This window comes from Fundulus heteroclitus, chromosome 10, assembly GCF_011125445.2.
Source record: "Fundulus heteroclitus isolate FHET01 chromosome 10, MU-UCD_Fhet_4.1, whole genome shotgun sequence".
Taxonomy (NCBI): domain Eukaryota; kingdom Metazoa; phylum Chordata; class Actinopteri; order Cyprinodontiformes; family Fundulidae; genus Fundulus; species Fundulus heteroclitus.
The window spans coordinates 13,188,437-13,211,507 of NC_046370.1; the positions used below are offsets into that span (position 1 = coordinate 13,188,437).

Consider the following 23,071-nt stretch of genomic DNA (forward strand, 5'->3'; position numbering starts at 1 on the left):
AAAACAGGAAAGGTTTTGGTCTGCTTCACTGTCAGACAATGTTTGCTTTTATACAGTATATGTAAATATCTTTGTACAAGTTTATGCTGCTACAGATATAGTTATTGTTTCAACTCCAAAATTGAATCTTATTTAGTCTTACACCAAATAGATGGGTAAATAAATGTGTTATTAGGACAAGAAAACTGAAATCAAGCGTGTTCATCAGAACACGCTTTTGATATCCTGAATGGAAACCAAAAATGTTAAACATGGAAGTTCTACCTTTCTACTAAATCTGAAATTTCTCCTTGCAATTTCTTTTCAGCTGTCTTCAGATTTAACACACCTTACTAGATTTACTCCATTAGGAATCCAGGAAAAACATAAACTATCACTGAATCTACTGCTTTTCTGTTTCTAACGTTTTCCTCCTTTCAACAAACCCCTTTTCTTTCTCTTTCCTGTGTCCCTCCTCTCTTCCCACCCATCTCTTCAGCTCTTAAATCTGCACCCCTCTCAGCGCTCAAAGCCAAACACTCCTCTCGTCTCTTCTACATCTCCGTCATCATGAGGCGATGAAAGAGGAACAGAGGCATAATAAACAAAAGAGTATGTCCTGGAAACAAACTGTGATGTAACGCTAAAATAGTTGAAAGCCTCACGGATATGGATAATTGTCACAGTTTAAATCAAACTGCTGTTGGCTTACATCTCAGCAGGCGTTTCAGAAACTCTGCCGAAGCAGTCGACGTCTGTTTACAGAGTTTCCTCTAGAGACTTCAGTTCCTCTGAATCGTCTGAAAGTGTCTGCAGGATAGAAGTCCTAGTTAGTTCCTTTTAAACTGAAATATATATATTTTTTATAGCTACGTTTAAGGCTTCTGAAAACATCCACACCTTAACAACACTCAGCTTTTATGTAACAAGAAGCAGATATGCTCATTCCATTGATGCTTTTAAATCAGCAAATAATTATCCTAGATAAACTATGGATAAAACTGCATACTGTATCCATACAATTTAACCAAATAACTATATTTATTTAGTTCACCCCCTTAACCCCAGGTTAAGGCACAGTCACGTGTGCTTGTCTGGTGAAGTTAGACCAATCTGAGTTTAGAGCAGGGATCGTTGTCCTGCAACTTTTAAAATGCATCTCTGTTCCAACACAATAAAATGACTAAAATACCATCTAAGCATGTCATCGAGTTCTGGAGCAGCCACTCTTTTGATTCAGATGTCTGGAAATAGGGATGCATCTTAAAGTTACAGGTCTGAAGTTAGAGACCCCTTGGTCAGAGGAGGAACGATATGAGAGTTACACCAGCTCGGTGTTTAACCTGCTTTACATAGTCCATTGCTGCTGTAAAGCATCTTGTCCCATCTTGTTTCTGTTTTCACCTCAGATTTAAGGAATCAGCCGTACAGACGGACAGACGGGGCCCGTCACAGCTCCAAGTGGAAACCAGGCCAACAGCTTCAAGTTTCTTCAGACATCTCCCTCTGAACACTGGGGAGGTAAAAGTATGAGTTGTCTAACAGTGAAGGAAACTCTTCAATCTGTGTTTTCGTGTTCTGGTGGGGGTGAGGGATATCCCAGCTGGAGATCTCTAACGTTTTCCTGCTCCTCACAGTGAACGTGGCATTAGAACTGATCCAGAATTTATATAATCTAATGTATAAAACGTTGAATTATCTGCTTGATGTTAATGATGCTGAGTGTCATCTGAGCTAATCAGGACAATTACATAAAAGAGGGAGCCTCTCAGCTTAGATCCGAGACAGCAACGTCATTAATGATTCACAAATGTCAGAATCACAACTGAATCTGAATCATAAAGGAAAATCCTGACAGAGGCTCGGAAATAATGTTTAATTATAAATAATTTTCTCTGCTGTTATTTGTGTCTGTGGGACTTTTCATGTATTATGCTGAAGATTTTAATAAATTATTTTAATACTGAAATCATGCTTTGCTTCAGCTTTTGAACAAATAAAGTATTTTATACTCCTCTCAGTTTTATGTATTTACATTTGTCATTGGTGGTACCATGAGAACAATCATAAATTATAGAAAGTCAAAACATGATTAACTGCGATGGACTGGCGATCTGTCCAGCGTGTACCCCGCCTCTCGCCCATTGACAGCTGGAGATAGGCACCAGCACCCCTTGCGACCCCACAAGGGATAGACGTGATACAAAATTGATGGATGCATGGAAAACATGACTAAATGCAGTTACTGTGTGCAGTTTAGTGATAAGAATTACACTTTTATGTCACTGGAGTTCTGAGGAAGTCATTTTCAAAGTAGATGTTTTTAAGAGCAACACTTACTGTATGTTTACAGGGCTTGGACTGCAGTAATGTGCTGTCAAAACGCTACATTTGGGTTCTGACTGAAAAGAAGTTGCAAACACTCTTTTGAATTTCATTATTATATCACATAATATTGAGATGTGATTTCAGGTTCATTTCACCCAGCCTTACACATATTCCCTTACTTATAGAAAAAGTTAATCGGCCCATGTCCAAGCAGGTTTATTATTCTTCATCACAACTTGCTGGAGTTTTAAATGTTTCTCCCTATTTTATGTTGTAAGTAAACTTACAGGTATGTCAAGTTGGTTAAACTGCTTTGTAATAGATACAGTAAGAGGAAGACAACATAGAAAACCACCGTAATGAACACCTTAAGTTCATGTTTAATATGTTGCTTACATTCCTTGAAAAACTGCATTAAAGGTTGAGACCGTCCTCAACATCTGCTTCCTCTTTCAGGGAAGTTACTGCAGGAAAACATATTTTGCTGCAGAGAGAAACCAAATCTTCTGAAATCTTCCTCCTGAGAGCTGCTCTCATGTGGCCAATTACTGCAGTTTATCCAACACAGAGACACACTGAGGTCTCAACCCTTAGCGCTGGCCACATTTACAGCCTCACAGAAGATTCTGCAGCTCCTGCACCCGCTACTTATTAAGGTCAAATTATTTCACATTTCTTAAACTGTGGATATGTGCACTTTCATCCGCTTTATGTGATTGTTTTTGAATGTTTCAGATGCACAGGCTTCGATTATTTTTTTTTCAAAGTTTAAATACATTTTCAACTGCATTGAGACTGAGAATACAGCAGCAGCTGATCGCTGCCACCACCAGACGACAGTAAAGGGTTAAATGACTGAGCAGTTTCACCAAACTGCATCGCAACTGTGACACAGCTCAACTGCATAAAAGCTAAAAAAAATAAAAAACAATCTGGGCTGGAGATTTGCAAGGGCAGAATCTTAAAAAAGGAAGATGCTTCCACTTTGTCTCCTTGTAAGGAAACAGCATCGGTTTCAGGATCTACTGTAGCAAACCTTTGATGATTAGGGCCTGGTAATGCTTAAATGTCCCCTCGGGACCCTAATCTTTGTCCTGCTACTCTTCCGGAGTCATTAAACTTTCATCTATTCCACACAAACGTTGGCTGAGCTCGTCAAGCTGCGGATCAGATTCAACTGAGCACATATTTAATTAGTATCCAGGCGTTGGACTGTGACATTTATTTATCAGAGGGGAAAACTCCAGAGTCAACATGATTAAAACTGCTACGGCCTCTGTTAAATGATCAAATGCTCATCCTTTATTAAAGGGGGAACAAGTCCTACATCTCTATCATAAAACTCCATCGGCAGCAGACAATAACAAACATCCGAGCTGTGTTTATGCTGAAGCCAAATCTTTGTATAGAACAGTATATAAAAGGAAAACTCTGGGTCAGAAAGTAACCAAAATCAGTTAACTCCTGCAAAATCTTTAAGATGCATGCACTATTTGGTTCAAGCAAGCATTTGTATTAATTTGCTCCATCACATCTGTTTTCAACCTTCTTACCTCAACAAGAAGATGAGTGACCCATCAGCGGAGCGGAGAACATCCGAACCTCCATCAGTGGCTGAACTCCAGCGATCGCTGCTCCATGTTTTTGTTCATAGTGACACATAAGATCCAGACTTTGTAGAAAATGGTTCAACTTTTAACTAAAATAAAGCCATGGAATTTTAAACTTACATTCATGATGATCTGTCGTCAAATACTGCCAACTTTTCTTAGGTGTTCTTTGACTTTGGTGGATTCATTTATTTGAATCCAAGTTGAAAGTATAACTTTGAGCACAGAAAGTAATAAACTCACTTAGAGACTCTCATTCTAGAATCTCATTCCAGGTCATGTCTATTTGGAAGTCCATTCAGGACCTTTTGTGGTGCTTCTGTCACATCAGTCAGGAATGCAAGGCGACAAAATAATGTACCAGAGGGTCACCTTTATTGTCACAAAAACACAACAGGAACGTACAAAAAGCAGCAACCTGTTTGTTGGATTTTTCTCACATGAAGCAGCAACATTGTTATCTTTTCCATTCACAGATTTGTGCTTTGTTCTGCACGGATTAGTTGGTTTTTACTTACAGTATACTGACTTTGTAGTAGTTTATCATTCTTCTTCACAGTTCACAAACAACACTTACCCCACACAGCAAGCATCACTTTCAAACTGAAGGAACAGCTTTTAGTTGATAAATATCATTTAGGTATCTTTCTACATAAATGTGATAGTTGTACTTTTTTTCTTATTATTTATTCTGACAGTAGGGCCTTAAACAGAATACAAAAATCTATATGTCGCTGTACAGTTTTCTTTACTCTATGGTACACTCACAGGTACACACAGAATCAAAATGAGACGTCACTTCAGCTGGCGTGCAGATTTTCCAGGAATGTTTACAGTATGCATGCCATTTTGGAGTATTTTTTTCCCCTCTATTTATATATAGATATAAAAAAATCACATAAAATCAATTTGCAATATATTATTCGGGTTTATATACATGATCTGAACATCCACAAATGGTTGAACAATCACACATTCATCAAGAAACCATCAATAAACACTTGAATCTGTATAATCTGACACACTGTTGGTTAGAATAGAAGAAAACAGTTTCAAACGGGACGTCTCATCGGTGACGGGATTGTTTGCTGTGCTTTTTCTTTAATAAATGCAGTGGCACTATTTTACAGTTTGTATTAGGAGCGTCTTCTGGTGTCTACAGCAACGTGTGACTGTGGTTTGTTTCATGGTTCGCAGAAAAAATAAAATCTTTAACTCAGAAAAATAAAGAATTTACAGAATAAATGTGTCACATGCTTATGAATCCTCTTCAAGTATAAAAATACAAAAAAAGCTTGATTATATAAAACATAGATGACCTTTTGTTGTTTACTTTTTTACATGTTCTCTCTAAAACAAAAACTAAATGGTTCTATAATAATATACATACAATATATCAGAAGTGGTTCTGGTCAGATTTGAACTTTTCTAGATTATTAGTTAATCTGCTACTACATTTCATAAACAGGTAACCTATAAACTCTTTATATAGTTTCCCTTTGTGGTATAAATACTGATTCTCTGCAGAAACACTGGTCGTTTCATTTTAATCCAAAAGCCTTCATCTTGTTTCTGTTTCAGTCCAAATTTCAGAAAAACTTTAACAGATGTAAAACATGTTAACATGTCTATGTCCCAGTTTTGCACGTTACCATATATAAACGTGAATCGTGACCTTAACAAGGTTTTATTAAAGAACTTCTGAGTGTCGCGCTCTCTGGTGATATTAAAAGTGTTTAAACAGAACATTTTCAGACAAATGGCCCATGTTTTTAAGGAGAGTGGGACAATGTTTGCTCTGCTTGTGCATTTTAAGTGCTAAGACTGAGGTGTTTGTGGGGCAGTTGTGCACAAAACCCCAGATTGCAGAAAACTGCAGATGGAAGGAAAGCAGCTTTGACACTTTTTTCACTCAAACATTTTAGTTTTATCTCATACTATAATTCATATAACTATGGTTAAATAAACATAAAGATACCTTTGAATTATGCAAGGTGAGAGTATTCTAGCAGATATGTATTTATGGAAATGAAATGGACCTGTTTGTCTTCTGGTGGGCCTTGAAATGTTATAAACTGGTTTCATATATATATATATATATATATATATATATATATATATATATATATATATATATATATATATATATATATATATATATATATATACATAGTGCTGTGAGAAACTATTTGCCTTTAGATATAACCTAAGTAAATACAAAGACATTTTTAAATAATGACTTCATTTGTTAAATGCTATGAAAACCAACCTGGCCTTGTGTGAAAATGCAATCCCTTCACTTGTTAAATTCCAAAGTCACTGACTTTTTGTTCGATTTCACTCGCCACACCTAGGCTTGTTTAATACCAAATCTTTAGAAAAAAGAAACTACTCACGCAGAACCTGACCGACAACATGAAGTTGGCTTTACGGTCTTGACGAGCAATGCACCATGGTCCAATCAAAAAGTATAAAGACCTTGAACAGATGAGTAAGGACATCTTTGACTGCTTTTAGTTGGGGGTACATATTTCCATTTCTAAGCCGTTTGGGCTCCAGAGAGCAGCCATCCACAAGAAAGAACAATGAAAGAGTGAGCTTTCCCAGGAGTGGCCCGGCTTATCAAAATAAATCCAATGGTGCGTCGACTCACCAAGGTCAAAATAACCCAGAACAACATCTAAAGCTTTGCAGGCCCCGTCTGCCTCAGGTAAGGTCAGTGTTCATGGTTCAATGACAAAGAGACTGGACAACGGCATCGATGGGAGAGTTCCACGGAGAAAACCTAAGCTCACGAAAAAATCAGAAAGGCTCATCACATATTTGCAATAACTCATCATGATTATCTTCAACACTTTTCAGTGATGATTCTATAGGCCGATGAGACAGAAGTGGCACTAAATGGATGAAGTGCATCCCAGTGTTTCAGAAATAGAACATTTTACAGTCAAACATGGTGGTGGCGGTGTGATTATGATGTCAGGACTGTAGATGAAAACATAAATCCTGCTCCCTACCAGAACAGAAGAATGTCCGGCCATGAGATTTGTGACCATACGTTCTTGGGTAATGCTGCAGGATAATCATCAAAAGCACACCAGTTCACTGCTTAATGGCCTGACATAACCTGCAACTACAAATTATGACACAAGCATTTATTAGGTTTACCCCTTCGGGTTGGGCCGGCTGGGTTTGGATAGCTTTTTCCCTGCTCATCTATGGAAAAAATAACCAGTAAACAGATTTTCAAAATGTAATCAGGTCATCTTTGCCTTATGTAAAAAATTTAGTTTGATGATCTAAAATATTTATGCGACCAAAACCGAACATAAAACTAAAGTGGAAAAAATAAAATCAGGACATATTTAAAGTGCCCTAAGAGGCCAGAGCTCACTCTGTGCGTTAAAGTAGAGGCAGTATGCGTTTAGAGAAAAACCCGGATAGGAGCAGGTTTAATTTGGCCATAATAAATGCATAAAACATGACCACAGCGGGTGGGAGAGAAACAGGGGGCAGATTTGAGGCGGTAAGAATAAAGTCATAACAAAATCAGCATCCCAATTAACATCTTAAGTTCACATGAACTAGCTCTTGATTCAGGTCCGTTTCAAAATGGTGAACTCTAAGCTAACGTTGCTCTTGTATGTATTTATTTCATTTTAAAAACACCCTGCACAGGTGCAAAAGGCAGTGAATTAAATTTAAACAAGTTCAAAACACAACGGTTATCATTAAGCCCTGCTGGTCCCAAACTGCTTGATGACAGGTCGCAGGTGAGTCAGCTGATAAAGTTTAAGTACTCCTTTGATTTACATGTCGGGCCAATATGTTGCAACCCTTTCAGAATATGGTTTGTCAAAATGCAGCCGCATTTAAATACATTCAATAAGCATACCATCAAGAAGTTAATTAATTTCAGTAATTTAATTTGAAAAGGGAATCATAGCTATTATATCGATTTATTAAATAGATACCCATTCCAAGTTTATTTCTGGTGAGTTTGATGATTACCACTTACAGTAAAAAAAAAAAAAATAATGTTTCCAAGACACGTAGAATATCAACCAAAACCAATTAAAAGAAGCTTTTCTAGCACTGAAATGTTATGGCCGATACAATCATGGAGGAGACTGTTAACTAGATGTCCAGCCACAGACACCCTCTGCAAGGATGGTGAGCAACTACAGGTTGCTGCTAAAGACGCTGATTGTTCTCAAATTGCTGTGTCCAAGTATGAATATAGAAGGTTAAAAGGAAGGAAAACTGTGGTAGAAACAATCACAGCCTTTAGAGGATTGGAAAGCAAAGCCCTTTCAAGAGTTTGGGTAAGATCCACTAGGCATGAACTTGGTCTGGAGATGCTGCTTCGTAAACCACCACAAAGACTAATCCAGAACATGGGCTACAATCTTTCCTTTTTCTTTTGGGCTAAGACATTCCTAAAAACAGAAGCGTCTTACCTGGGCTAAGGGAGGAAAAAAGACCTGACTGTCGCTCAGTGGTCCAACCTTATCTTTTTTAGCTGTAAATAAAGTTTGCATTTCATTTGGAAATCCCCAGAGTCTGGAGGAAGAGAGGAGAGGCGCAGAATCCACGTAGCTTAAAGTTCCAGTGTGACGTTTCCACAGACGGTGATGAGCAGGTGTCATCTTCTGGTGTTGGTCTACTGTGTTTTTATCAAGCCCACAGTCAACACAGACATCCACCAGGAAATGTTAGAGCACTCAAAGCTTCCTTCTCCTGACAAGCTGAATGGAAATGCTGATTTCATTTTTTCAGCAGGATTTGGCTCCTGCCCCTAAGTTACCAAAGTTACCAAAGGGTGCATTACGGTGCTTGAACGGCCAGCAAACTCACATCAGGAGGAAGACGGAAGGCTCCTCAATCAGCGCTGGAGACGAGCTGAATAGGGTCTATTAAAACAACCTGCGCTTCACCTCAGCAGAGCCTCCTTGGCACAAAAGGAGCCCTGACAAACTATTGAGCAGACATACTATCCAGTAGGTCCACATTGCTGCATTATAATCACTTTCTATTGAATTAATGTAACACTGGAAATTTCAGAGAAACATAATGAAAGTTCTCATTATATGTCAGCCTTAATCATTGAAATTAGAAACAAACACTTATAATGTATCACTATGTCTCATAAATGTATACAAGTTGTACTTTTTGAAGTTAATTACTGAAATGTAGTTTTCAAAGATAATTTAATTTACTGACACGGACCTGTATCATAATAATAATAGATGGACGTACTGTAGGAGAACCACCAATGTTGCACCCTTTGTTGTTACAACACATGCAGATTTTATTTATTTTGTCCTCCAAAATTCTCAAAGTAAAGCTAAAAATCTCACTTTGTTTAGCATACAGGGGATATTCTTTGGCCCTTTATCGAGTGAAAAACTGGGACATAGATCTGGTTTTAGGTTGTTAGTTATGGCGGAAGATGGATTTACACATTAGATGTGTTAAACTGCTTCATGATGCAGGTCCAGAACTGCTGCAGTCACTTTCCAAATTTCTACATGAATCAGTGGAGTCACAATTCTATCTCAGCAGACAACAGGAGCTCCTGTTTGCCTCCAAGCTGTGACATTTTAGCCAACGGTCACCTTCGAGGTGTGAATTAGGATTTAGAGGTCCAAAAGTGGAATGATCCGAGTACTCAGTCCTCACGTAATTAGTCCAGATGAGACCTGAGAGACCTGAGAAGCAGACAGGATGACAAAAGGCAAAGCAAGTGACGAAGAGGAGAAGAAAAAAAAAAGAAGGCTGGCTGACGGACTGAAAAAAAGATGTCAGGTAAAGCAGAGAAGGAAAACGTCTGCAGAAATGATGATGATTGGCCGGATCAGTGAGTAGCAGAAGCTCAGGACTGCCCCAAAAAGCAAGCAGAGGGAGGAAGGGGAGGTTTCAGAGCAAAAAAGGGAAAAATTTAATGGAAACATGAAGCAGTGAAAGGGGAGAAAACATAAAAATCAAAATTTACTGACAGACAAATCAAGTTTTTGTTCAATCTCTTAAACCCTTCATCCCTGCACTGCTCTGCGCTTCGATCTGATTGGCCGGCAGGGACGTCAGGTTTTGGTGCATCGGCGTGACGGTCCTCGAGTCGCTGAGCTGACGCAGAGCTGCTGTCAGAGCTGCAGGACAGAAAAATCTGTCCTTATTCTGCTCCTCTTCTTCCTCCGAGTGATGCAGCAAAAGAGGAGGGAGAGGAGGGAGAGGAGGACAGTAACAAAAGGGAGGATGCAAGGAGATTAGGGCTGCATAAGAAAGGATTGGAGATAAAGAGAATGGAGTTAGGGAAGAAGAAACAGCCAAAAAAGAATAAAGGAGGTGAGGAGTCAGTTTAGAGGAAGGAAGGAAATGGGGCGAGAGGAGAACAGTCTGAGATGCTTGGTAAGTTGATGAGAAGCAGCAAACAGGAGAAATAAGGACGACAGACATGAGAACGGGAGTGTAGGAGGAGGAATGCGAGGAGCCCACAGCTCGCAATGAGAGTCAGAAAACGTTTCAGTTTCTGACCCCATCTTTCAAACCGACCGGCAGCAGAAGCAGCAGCAGCAGGAGTCTCCGTGGCTTCTCTCCAAGCCAAATTCACCAAGCAAGTGAAAAAAAAAAGAAAAAAAGAAAAAAACAACAACAAAAAATAACAAAACCAAAAAAGCCATCTGTCCCTTGCTCCCCTCTGCTGCCACTGCTGATGAACGGCTCGGGAAAATGAGCGGGACAGACAGTTTACCCTCCCATCAGACATCCGGGAGTCTGCAGACGGTTTGTCCGTCCAAACGTTCAGCGCACCGAGAGGCTTTGTAGGACAACAAGTTACGTTCAGTGTTGGAGAAAGGATGCAGGACAACAACCTGACCCAGAGTCTTTGGATGATTCTGGTTGTGTTACAGAGCCTTACAAACTAATTCCCTGGAACGTGTTCCCATTTTGTGACATTAAGACAACAAACTTCAACGGACTTTAGTGGGATTTTAAGAATTGAAAGTTGGAATGAAAAGCTGTTTTTTTTTTTTTGGAGTCTGTCTGTAGGAGCTTTGCAAACCTAGTTCTTGCTCGTTCTTTTTTGCAGCTCAGTTAGAGTAAATGGGGAGTGTCAAAACATACATTTTGACGTCTTACCAGATATTCAGCTGGCTTTAGGTCTAAGCTTTGACTTGTCCTCTCTAACACATGCATAATATTAGATCTAAATAATTAAATCGTAGCTCTGGACTCTGTGTGAAAAGAGCCACTTCTTCCACCTGTTTGCTGTGACTTAACTTGCTGCAGTTTGAAGGAAACGGGAAACATGACTTATTATGGCTTTCTTTCTTTTTGCCTGTCTTCTTCAGACCAGGTGCGGAAATTCACCGTCATTGTTGGGGGTGAAGTGTTAATAAACAGATTTCTCAAGAAAATTTTTTGGGGGGGAACACACCAAAGGTCAAGTGAAAGGTATAACTGTAAAATGTACACCTGCAACCTTATCAGCACTGCATAAATTATACTGAATAATTCAGTTAAGTTAGTCGAATGTAATTAATTATCGTATTAATAGTAATGATTATTACAATTTGATACTTGAAATTCACACGTCAGAGAGTAAATATTACCACCTGAATCAGAATGGGCGAATACCTAATCAAGTAATTCAGCTAGAGTCAAACATTGTTTGGATATTTTGTGCTTTTGCCCTTTTTTGCTCCCTTTCTTCTTCTCTCTGTTCTCAGTCTTATCTCACTCACACACCAGGCAATGATCAGCCGCTCGATGTGTTTCATCTCCTTCATCCCATTTCAACGGCCTTCTGTTAAGTTTTTAAAAACGTATCGTTTAGAGGGTTAAATATTACTGAAATATCTGTTTCCATCAATGACAACAATGGAGATGCTAGTTGCTCTACCATTCTCTGACGCCTACAGAGAACAGCTGGATTTCTACAAACATAAAACCACACACAAGTGGATTGTTGTTAACAATTCTATTACTTCTGAAGGAAACTGGATGCACAGCATTCTATTTATGGGTATATTGGATTTAAGTTGACTGAATACAAATGCAAGCCACTCATCGGGTTATATTTGTCTCTTTCCGTCAGGTTCTCAGCCGTACTTTACTTTGCCTTGCTCCGTCACATCAAATCCCAATAAATTACGTTAAAGCTTGGATATACTGATACCTTTGGAAGGCACTGTGCAACCTTTCCTTTCATTTTGAGCTCAAACTGGAGCTGAGCATCAAATTAAATTTGATGTTCAACCCAGCATCAGCATCTCTACGGAGTGTAGTGATGCTGTATCACCTGAGGGCCGGCGCATCTGCTGCCATCTCAGGATGAAAACCATGAGGAAACGTGAAACTTTAAAATGCATCGCCTATTTGATACAGTGGAGCAGAAATTGTTAGTTTTTATGTTAAAAATGCTAAAGAATATGATACAAATGTGACAGAAACACATTACTTCAGCCATTACAAACTGGGCCGAAATTATTTTACAGCTCCAGAAATCATTTGAGACAAAATTAAACTGGTGAACGGCAAATATGAAAAACGTATTTTGGGAATATTTTAATTCTGTCCTTTAAACTTTCTGCTCCTGATAAATGTGATTAGGTTTACAATTGTAAGAACTACTGACAGTAGCTATTAAAGCCTATAAATGAATGAATTTGATACACTTTATGTAACATCTAATAGGTTAAATAGATAAAACCCTCCTGAGCTCTTTTGTGAGTCTGAACTACACCTCGTCCCCACAAAGTGTTTTAGTTTCCTTCACATTGAAGGCATGTCTCCAATTTCACATTGAGCAACAACATTAAAAATGCATCAGTGCAGTTTGTTTTGGGTTTCTGCACAGCTCTGCACATTACTGCGCTTTTCAAATGTGGCTTTTGAGCAACTTTTTTTCTTTTTGAAGGAAGAAAAATCGTAGACTCATATGGTTTTGAAGCAATTTACATTAATTCTAGATTCTTTTGGAGGTGTAAGACGTCAATAAGATCTTGATTGTCTTGAGCCATCTTGCTTAAGCATGACTAACAGAACAAACTGAAAGTGAGTATCTGTAAAATTATTATAATTTGGTTCTGCTTGGACAGGCTAGAGTATAGGAATGTTTTAAGTATTGCATCATTACCACACCTGTGGTTAAAGTATTTTTGAAGGCTTGTTATCAGGCTGAGTGGATTTCAACTCAGACTGATATCTCCCTACATCAAGCAGTTCTGAATGTAGGGAGATAAGAAAACGTTCTTGTGTCAGCTTGGCTGTAATTTAACGCTAAATAGACTCCGTCCTCTCGCGACTCTACAGACCTGTGAGCTGTTTTATGTTTCAGAAATAAACTCTGTGTGCTGAGGTCCTCTGAATCTATACGGATACCCTACTGAGGATGATTGAAAACGCTTAAAGAGGCCAGCTTGATGTGCTTTGTACGCTTCTCTCTCAGAAACCTAGTGGGTTGGGAGCAGCCTGCTGTGGCTGAAGGAGCAGATACGATTCAGGATTCATCCATTCATACGCCAGCCTCTGTTTTCAAAAAGCTGTGTGTTTATCAGCGGCTCTTCCTTTTCAAAGACTTACTGCTGTCCATGATTCCAGACAGGATGAATGCAACGGCATTCATATCCTCAACAGTATTTTTCAGATCAGGTTTTGTACCTTAATAGTTTTACCATCGTATTATTGTTTATGGTGGGGATATCATTATTTTGTCAGTAACATTCGTTGCACACAGGGATTTTCAGCATTTATTTATGGTAATTTTCTTGAGTAGATCTTACAGCTACTGAAAACCCAATATTTAGTTACTCAGGATTTTTGAGTATTTCACAAGGACTTTATATCCAGAAGACTGCTGACCTGACAGTTGTTGCAGAAAGCCATTAACACCCTCCACAAAGAGGATAAGCCGCAAATATCGTGGCTCCAAAAACTGATTGTTCACAGAGAGCTGGTTCCACATATATTACTGGAAGGTTAAGTGGAAAGAAGAAGTGCGCTAGAAAAAAACGTGCACAAAGAACAGGAAAACTGCAGTACTGATTACTTGTAAAGCATAGCCCAAAAAAGACTGGATTGTTGCTCAGTGCTGCAAAGTCCTCTTCTTTGAGTGAAATCAAAGTCTGCATTTTATTCAGAAATCAAGGTTCCAGATTCTGCTGGAACAACGGAGAGGCGCCAAATCAAAGTTGCTGCAAGTCAAGTGTGAAGTTTCAGCAGTCAGTGATGATTTAGGGCTCTATTTCACCTAACACTGTTGGTCCACCGAGTTTGATCAAGTCCAAAGTCAGTGCAGGCATCTACCAGGAAATTTTAAAGCACTTTATTCTTCTTTCTGATGAAAAACTTTTCATTAACCAGCAGGACTTAGCACCTGCCCACACTGCCAAATGTCCCATTATCTGCTTTAAATGAGGCATCACTATGCTTGTTTGGCTGGCAAACTGGCCAGACTTACAATTCACACCATGGACTACGCAGTGCATGGACATACTCTACAATAGGCCCCTCATTAAAAATCCTTTATTAGTCTCGTGTAATATAGAATTTGGGGTTTTCATTATCAGTAACCCATAATCGTCAAAATGTACAGCATAAATAACCTCATGATTCCCTGTGTAATTAATCTACAGCATGAGTTTGACTTTTTGAAGCAGATTACTGAAATAAATAAACCAGTTGATGATATTCAAATTGAACGAGATCCCCCTGAAGATGATGCAACAGGAACAGATGCAATAATGGGACTGTAAAATCTGACTGATGTACTCCTGCAGGGCTTCATTATTGAAGACATTTGTTTTGACTCCAGGATGCTCAGTTCTTGTTACTGGGTTAGCAGGAGGTTTAATTATTTCCGGAAAACGTAAAAATATAGAATTTTCCTTTTTATCTTGATCAATAAAGGGTAAGCTTTTTTGTTTGACCGGACAAAAACTAAACTGAAGATGTTTTTCAGGAAAAACTGACAGCCAGAGTGGCTTTAAGGAGAAATGATTAAATGAGGTAATTCCAGCCAGTAAAAACAAACAGTCAAATCAGCCTAAGAAAAAATCCTGAAAAGACATACATTTATATAGATGTTTTGTATCTTTTTTTTTTATATAAAAAACGCAAAATTATTTCTAAAATTCTAACCGACCCTGCCTATTTTTGTGCCTCCGTGTGCATTCTGTTTTTTGCATGTCTGCTTTGCTCTTTCGGCTGCTTTTCAATTTTGTTGCCTACATTAAATAAACTCATGTTCAGGTAACCTCACTGAAATCTTCTTGCATAACAGGCTGTAGCTTTCTAGCTGTTGAAAGGCAACAGTTTGAACAGACTCGACTAAATGATCAGGATTTTCTGACTGAATTTAGATTAGTCGGCAGAAAAGCGAACATGCTGGACAAAAACTTGATGTCTGAACAAGCTCGTCCAAATCCAACCAAGCAAAAAAATTAATAAAAAAATAAAAAAATAAAAACACACAAGAAGAGGAAGTGAAAATCAGTTGGCGCTCCCTCACAGAGTCTTCTGGGACAAAGAGGCGGAGCTTCCTCTGAAGTGACAGCAGAGAGGAGGGGCAGGCGGAGCGTCAGAGGGGTTAGAAGTGGAATACCTGCTGCTGGCCCTGGACTTTGGGGAAATCCTCTTTCTGCTTGCGGGTTTTGGGTCTCTCCAGGCTGCCCTGCTGAAGGTGCTTGAGTCGGGCTGCGACGGTCGGACCCTTCGTTGGTCCCGGTGAGTTGCTGCTGTTCTGTGGGAGAAGAAGAGGAAGTTGTTTTAGTTGAAAACCCTCAGTTTAACAGAGTCTACAGCGAGACAACATCCTGTGATCGGGAACTATTTCTATAACACAATGATTCGGAAACAGTGCGGGCGGCAGAGAAATATTTGCAAATTTGTAAAGGCTTCTTGTGAGAACCATGGCTAGATGGGTAAATGGATGGACAAGCAGATTAAGAAATGGACAAAGAGATGGAGAGATGAACGTATAGGCAAACCAGTGGATGGATGGAAGAATTGATTGCTAATTAGGCAGACATATATGATGCATACACAATGGAGGGATGGACTCATAGACAAATTCATAAATGGATAGATGGATACATCTTTTAAAAAATGAATGGGAAATAAATATTTCTCCTAAACCTTTTTTTAAACCTGAAATATCAAAACTTTTCCAGACTTCCTGGAGCTGCGCAGCAACCCTGTTCTCTTACATGCCTCCCTCCCTTGCTTTAAATGTGTGTTTTCATTTGCATACAACAGCCAAAGAAACGAAATTGCAGAGTGTTACCTGCTTGCGACCCACAAATAAAAACACATTAAGATTATTTTAGTGGTCGTCATTTCAGCTTACATTAATCATCAGTTTAAAGCAGCCCTGAAAAACAGGGTGTGAATCTCAAAGTCCTGCTGGTTAAATACTGCTGCTGTGAGCCTAGCATCCTCAACATCTTTTATTTTGACAGCTACTTGCCTGGTGGAGCCGAGGGATAATTGCATCAAAACCAAACCTCTTTACTGAGCTGAATGTGTCTGCGCCTTCAGGACAGTCACTCATTAATCCCAGCCCCATAACATAACTGCAAAGCACCATGTTGATACAAGATCGCAGAATTTACAGCTAAACCAATAAATCAGAGGAAGAGAGGAACAGTTAGCACAGTTAGTGAGAGATGTCTGATTCCTAAATCCAAGCCGCAAACATTTACAATAAGGCGGGTTTGAAGCCACACTGTTGTATTTTAGCCTCCATTGAAAACTGGTTTAATTTTGTTTTTGTCTGATGAATCACTCGTCAATTCATCAGAGCGACTGAAATACCTACTTTACAGCTGTATTGTTTCTAGAACTGAGACAAAATATTGTGGCACTTTGCCGTTTGTGTGCAATACAATAATCATTATGATTTTCAGAGATTTAACCGCTTTGATGAAGAAATGATTCAATGAGAATGTTTCACTCATAAAGTCATTTTTTTGGTCTCATTGGTTTGTTTTGTGGCCCAGAAAGCAGTTCCTTTGTTTTGGAGGTTTTCTTCCTCGTTTTTGGCACCAACGGGTCTGGATATTTCTTCCCAGAAAACCTTCCTCACATAGCCTATCAGGTACTTTGTGACACTGCTGTTGAGCTGTGGTGGAAATTTTTTGAATTCAATCCAATTAGATTTTTTTTTTTTTTTTTTTTTTACCATGTAGTGTTTCATCAACTGTAATTAATGAACAACTTTTGTAGGCTGCTGGGAGCCTTTTAGGTATCGTGCCCTCTCTCCTTCATTTTTGATTTAAAAGACGGTGGATCTGAGTCCTGCCCTTTCACAATAAAAGTGGCAATGATGACCGAAAACATGTCCAATATAGGATAGCCCATCTAGGGACTGAATGTTTTCCATTCTGCTTTGTACAGAGGCAAGGCACTGTGCAGACATCTTTAATGTCTCTGGTAAATTTACATAGACATCGGCAGACGTGCAGTAATTAATTTATGTTGCAATATTAATTCTTTTGTAATATATATATATATATATATATATATATATATATATATATATATATATATATATATATATGTATATATATATATATATATATATATATATATATACACACACATATTTGTTTTTAAATCAAGAAAACATAATCTGATTCATTTTAAGGTAAAATGTATTTAAAAAGTCAGAATCCCATATCCAAATGCACCATAAGCCCTCTTCACCATTACGAGCTGTCAACATGTTAAATCCTTAGTCATACATTGGGAGTTCTGTGCTGACATATGTGACAATGCAAACTTGATATTGTCAGTAACTGTACTGCATGCCTCTTGTGATGTTATGGGGGGGAAAAAATCATGAAAACCAGCAACTGTGATTAATGAGTATCAAAAACAACGATTGTGTTCCTATTTGTCTTTTATATAAGACATTTTTGTATATGAGAGTAATTTGGAAGGAACTTGTGACATTCCCTGAACTTTTGCGCTGCTCAGATCCCCATTCATTTCTGCTTCTGTCTGGTATGTTAACCACAGCCTCCCCCCTGCTTGTTTAATGTCTGAAGGTAACCTTCTGTACAATCGTTACTGCATTTAGCAGCTGAAAGACATTTGAGTCAGCTCAGTAAGTGCTGGTGAAATGAAGCGAGGCATATGTTTAGACTAGATTTAGTATGACATTTACCTAAAACAATATTATCGTCTCTGTGAACAGAAATACAAAACCATATCTGAAGGTAAAGGGCAGCAAAATTATTTCTAATCATGTGCAGGTCAACTTTTTGCTTTTCTTTCAATTTCTTCTCTTTAAACGTGTATTTAGTCTGCATGGTAGGTTTAGCAAAGTAGGAAATAAATAGCAGTTAATAGAGAGGGGAAGGTCAGCAGAAACAGATCTAGAGATGCGGCAGCAGGAGGCGACAGCTTCAGGTTTTAACTTTACCTTTCTGCCCAGCGACCCAAACACGCATGGAGGGGTGGCTTTTGGTTGGCTGCTGCTCTTTTTACTACAGGGGAGTTCTTTAACAGGTGTTCTCTGAAATATCTTTTGGTTCATGAAATAATGAGGTGAGACGTGACAAAAGGAACGGAAATCTACAGCTTTGTTTTGAACTGTCCTACCTCTAGTTCGGCTAGGATCTTCTCTTCATCGTCTTCGTCCTGAATGGCTGAGGCAGCGATTACAGGTGGAGTTGAGGCCGGTCGGGGGGCGTCTGACGGAGTCCGTCTCAGCTTTACCAGAGTTTTTGGCATGTCACCATCTTCTTCCATCTACACAGACAAAACAGAGGGAATCAAACTTCAGAGGTGTAGAACTCTATTCAAGAGGCTCTACAAGAGTCCTTGCACTAAGACGCCTTTTAGCACAACATGAGGTTCTGCAGGGTCCTTTAATTTGGTTCAGTTGTGTCAAACCAGGGTAAGATCTAAAACATACAGGGCAGGACAGTCCCCCGATCTGCCAATAAACTGTTATGACCACTGACAATTGTATTTTTCTTAACATGACACTGGTTAATGGGTGCTTAATATCAGACAGTAGCTGGACATTAATCCTCAGAGTTTCAGAGGTCAGAAAAATGGCCATGAAGGATATGAACGGGTTGACAATAAGGACCAAATTGTAATAGTTGGACTACTGGGACAGAACATTTGCATCTTATTTGGGATGTTCCTAGTCTGCAGTGATCAGTATCTGTCTATAAGAGTCCCAATTAAGGAACAAAGCTAAACTGGGAACAGAGCTCGTTGATAGACGTGGGGGATAAAGGCTCGCCCATAAGGTCTGATTAAAAAGACTAATTACTGTGGTTTAAATTGTGAAAGAGGTTAACACTGGTTTTAACAGAAAAACGTCAGAACATGCAGTGAATTGCATTTTGTTGCCCATGGGGCTGCATTTCACAGTTCCCAAGATGATCCAGTCATTAAACCTCCAACAATGGGCTCATGAGCATCAGAAATGGACCAAAGAGCAATGATGCAAGGTGTCCTGGTCTGATGAATCACATTTTCTCTTACATTGCATGAATGGATGGGTTTGTGGCCGTGTCTTACCTGGGGAACACATGGCAGCAGAATGGACTATGTGAAGAAAAAAGTGTGATGTTTCTGGCAATGTCCTGCTGAGAAAGCGTAGGCCCTGCCATCAATGTGGAAGTTGATTTGACGCATTCTGCCTACGCATGGTTGCAGAGCATCAACACCTTATAATGGAAACGGCATTCCCTGATAGGTGAGGGTCTTTCATAAGGATAATGTGCCTAAAGTACATTATCTTATTGGTGTTACTCCTAATGGTGGTTATGGAGACCTTGTGAGCCCAATGTGCGGCTGTTTTTTCCAGGTCTTCAACTGTGACTTTAAGATTTTGTTATGCCCTTCACCATCCTGCTCACTTTTTATGGTAGCAAGGTGAAAATGGCTCCTCAGTCCGTCTTGTGGCTAAAAGCAAGTCTCTATGACACAAATTATTTTATCACAAGATATCAGGCTGGACTAGAAGTTTTTTGACACTCTCAGCTTTAAAAAAAGGTAAATGTGAAATAAAAAAGCTTATGCATTGTATGAATGCATAAGCACCAATGATTGCTTCCAGATTAGGTGACATAGCTGATGCAAGAATAAAAGTAAGTCTGAGATAAAGAAATTTGGTGCTGTTTCGAATACATTTACTGACTCCATAAAATTTATTTCTCAGAAATTCACTCAGCATTTCACAAGTTAATGACAGTGTCTCATTGTCATAAACCCTCAACTTTTTCTTTAATGTAAAAAGTACACCTGGATCAGTGCTTCTGTTCTTTTTGTGTCTCTGGTCCATCTTCTCAAACCACACAGAGCACGGTTCTACTGAAGGTTTCTTTCAATTAGTTTTACTTTCCACATGCATGCTCCGTATGAGAGATTTATGCAAACTCAACAACAACTCAAGCAACCATTCACTCTCACTGGATGCTAACCGTGGAGGAGTGAATGCGGGTAGAATCTGTGATTTTGGTGAAATCTGCTGGGTTTTGTTTTACCAAATTGAATAATAAACTGAACTTTACTGCACTGTTGGATAACAAGGATCAATTCCAATGTGTGTATTTTGACCTTGAGAAGCCTTTTGCTGTGAATTAGCGTTATATAGATAAACTAAACTGAACTGAAAACATTTGTTTAATAGTGTAGTTTCTCGGCTGATTGCATTGTCAGTTAGATTAATAGTGCCAGATAAAATCCCTGCGTCTCACCTTCTGGTTCTTGCTGGTGACAATCACGTCTCCAGTACGGTTTGTGGTGAGGCCGTGAGCCGATGGGAAGCTTCGGCGAGGGGGAGGCGGGGGAGGAGACTTGGAAGGTTTTTCGGTTTTGTATCTGGCAACACTTAGGTCCACTGTATAATCAGAGAAGACCACGTGCTTAGTTTAGTTAAACAAATAATTTAGATTCTGCAAAGATGAAAGCGACATCTGGGCAACTCACCGGACCCTCGATGTGAACCGCCACTCTCCATGCTGTTGAGCTTCTGAGCGGCCAGCTGCACTTTGCCAGGCTGCTGGTCCCCGCTGGATGCGGTGGTGGTGGCGGTGGCTGTGGTCCCTGTGGTCCCTCCAGCTGGAGCAGTAGCTGTGGTGGAGGTTATTGGTAGAGTTATCTGGGGTTTAGGGGGCACTGCCGGTTTGTTTATGTGCTTGGCAGCAAAGTCCAGGTCTGGAATGGCCTTCATCAGCTCGGCCTGGGTCTCTTCCAACAGGCGATTGATGTCCTGGGCACTAAATTGGGTCAAACTGGCACGTTTCTCCTCCCAGTCCCGCTCAGCCGCCTGACAGATATACAGACACAGATAAATAAAGGCCAACGGCATGAAACTACTGGCAAGATATATGGAGTTTGTTTTCTAATGCCGCCCCAACAAATGGAATAATAAACCATCTGCTTGTGTGTGACGAGGGTCTCTGTAACAGATTTAAGAGCTTTCAGATATAATGTCATATGTAAATGAATATCTGCCATCTGGCAGAAGGGTAAGCTGTAAATATCTTTCTGTTTACAGCACATTGATGAAGAAAAACATCGACATTGAGGTTTACCAGTCTGACTTCGGCAGACACAGCTTTGTCTGCAGGACGCCGGCTTGGCAGCTCATCAAGGACTCGGTTTCTGAAAGACATGGAGGACTGGACGTCCTGCTCGGGACCAGAGGTGTCAGCTTCGCTGGCAGAGGAGGACATGGGCATCCAGTTGGCCAGACCAGAGCTGGTACTCAGGTCACTGAGGCTGAGAGGAGGACTGTTCAGGATATCCAGGGTGGAGCTGCGACTCAGGTCCTCTGATCTCTTCAACGATTGGCTGGAGAGGTCCTCAGGGGTCTTCCACACACCTTCAGAGACTTGTCTGTACGAACAGAAAAGACAAGGGACGAAAAATAAGCATCAACAATTTACATAATGTACCATTCTGGCCCTCAGGATGTTGGGCGCAGCAGAACAATGTGGAACTTAAATAAATGCAATAAGAAATTCAAGTTTATATTTTAATACTTCTTACTCTTGAAAAAGGAATGTTAAAAAACTAAGTTAAATATTTTTAAGCACACGCATTAAATCATTTAAATTTCTTGAACATTTTGTCCAATCTTTGTGATAACCACCTGTAAGTGTGAAGTAAAAGGACATTGTTACATGATTTACAAAAAAAGGTATGAAACAAAAACTCAAAACTGTGGCATTAATTTGTAGTAGACAATACTTTATAAAAAAACCTTTCATTGCATTAAAGCTACAAGTGGTGTTTTGAGGTACGTCTCAACCAGCTGTGTTCATCCAGAGACTTAAATTTTGGCAAAACTTCTTTCCTAAATAGTTATAGCTGAGTCAAATTGATCAACAACAGCAGATGAGGCTGGGGAGCATCTTCCCCAGTACAAGAAACATCTCCATCGGTGTCCCCCAGGGGTGTGTTCTCTGCCCACTCCTCTTCTTTCTGTACGCAAATGACTGGACCTCAGCGGACCAGACTGAGAAACTCCGGAAGTTCGCAAATGACACCGCTGTCGTTGGTCTAATTAAAGACATTAATGAGTCTGCATACAGACAGCAGGAGGAATGGCTGGTTCACTGGTGTGGTCAGAACCACCTGGAGCTAAACTCAGTGGAGATGACAGAATTTCCAGAGGATACCCCTCACGCTCCCGCACCTCACCATCGTCAACACTGTGTCTGCTGTAGATCACTTAAGGTTAATAGGAACCACCCTTTAGGAACCTCAGCAGAGACTGTACTTCTTGGGTCTAATCAGGAAATACAACCTTCCACAGGAGCTGCTGGTCATCTTCTAAACTGACACCATTCAGTCTGTCCTGTGTTTGACCATCACTGTGTGGTTTGGCTCATTGACGAAACAGCACAGGTCCAGACTGCAACAAACACTTAGGTCTGCAGAGAGGTTCATCAAGGCTGACTTTTGCTACCTCAAGGACTTGTATAGGTCCAGGTTCAGAAAAAGGGGCAACTGACATCTCCACAGACTTTAAACATCCTGGACACAATTCCTTAAGCTTTTAATCTTCAGGTTGGTGCTACAGAGTGCCATTTTCAAAAACCAGCCACCATGTAGACAGTTTCTTGCCCCAGGCTTTTACTCTGTTGAACCCTTAAGACTATCCAGATCAGTACTATGCT

General features: G+C 39.7%; 2 protein-coding genes across 16 annotated transcripts in view; one reads left to right on the forward strand and one right to left on the reverse strand.

Annotated features, from left to right (window-relative positions):
- The window catches only part of fmnl1b (formin-like 1b), a 40,570-nt gene extending 38,571 nt beyond the window's left edge, over positions 1–1,999 (forward strand). The window contains exon 26 of the mRNA XM_036142580.1: positions 1,389–1,999. Coding sequence (XP_035998473.1) covers positions 1,389–1,489 — 101 coding nt within the window. The 3' untranslated portion in view covers positions 1,490–1,999. The remainder of the gene's footprint in view (positions 1–1,388) is intronic.
- A 6,731-nt stretch (positions 2,000–8,730) lies between these two features.
- zgc:114120 (uncharacterized protein LOC619267 homolog) overlaps positions 8,731–23,071 on the reverse strand; it is a 142,675-nt gene continuing 128,334 nt past the window's right edge. For 11 of the 15 annotated variants that reach the window (XM_036142053.1, XM_036142050.1, XM_036142052.1 and 8 more), the window contains 7 exons: positions 21,482–21,785; positions 20,874–21,213; positions 20,642–20,784; positions 18,525–18,674; positions 18,346–18,447; positions 15,523–15,660; positions 8,731–9,628 (listed from right to left, as the gene is read on the reverse strand). In XM_036142053.1, the coding sequence (XP_035997946.1) occupies positions 9,596–9,628; positions 15,523–15,660; positions 18,346–18,447; positions 18,525–18,674; positions 20,642–20,784; positions 20,874–21,213; positions 21,482–21,785 (1,210 nt within the window). In that variant the 3' untranslated portion in view covers positions 8,731–9,595. Of the gene's footprint in view, positions 9,799–11,249; positions 15,661–18,345; positions 18,448–18,524; positions 18,675–20,641; positions 20,785–20,873; positions 21,214–21,481; positions 21,786–23,071 lie in introns of those variants that run through there. The other 4 variants (XM_036142051.1, XM_021316542.2, XM_036142048.1 and 1 more) reach the window with 4 other exon arrangements.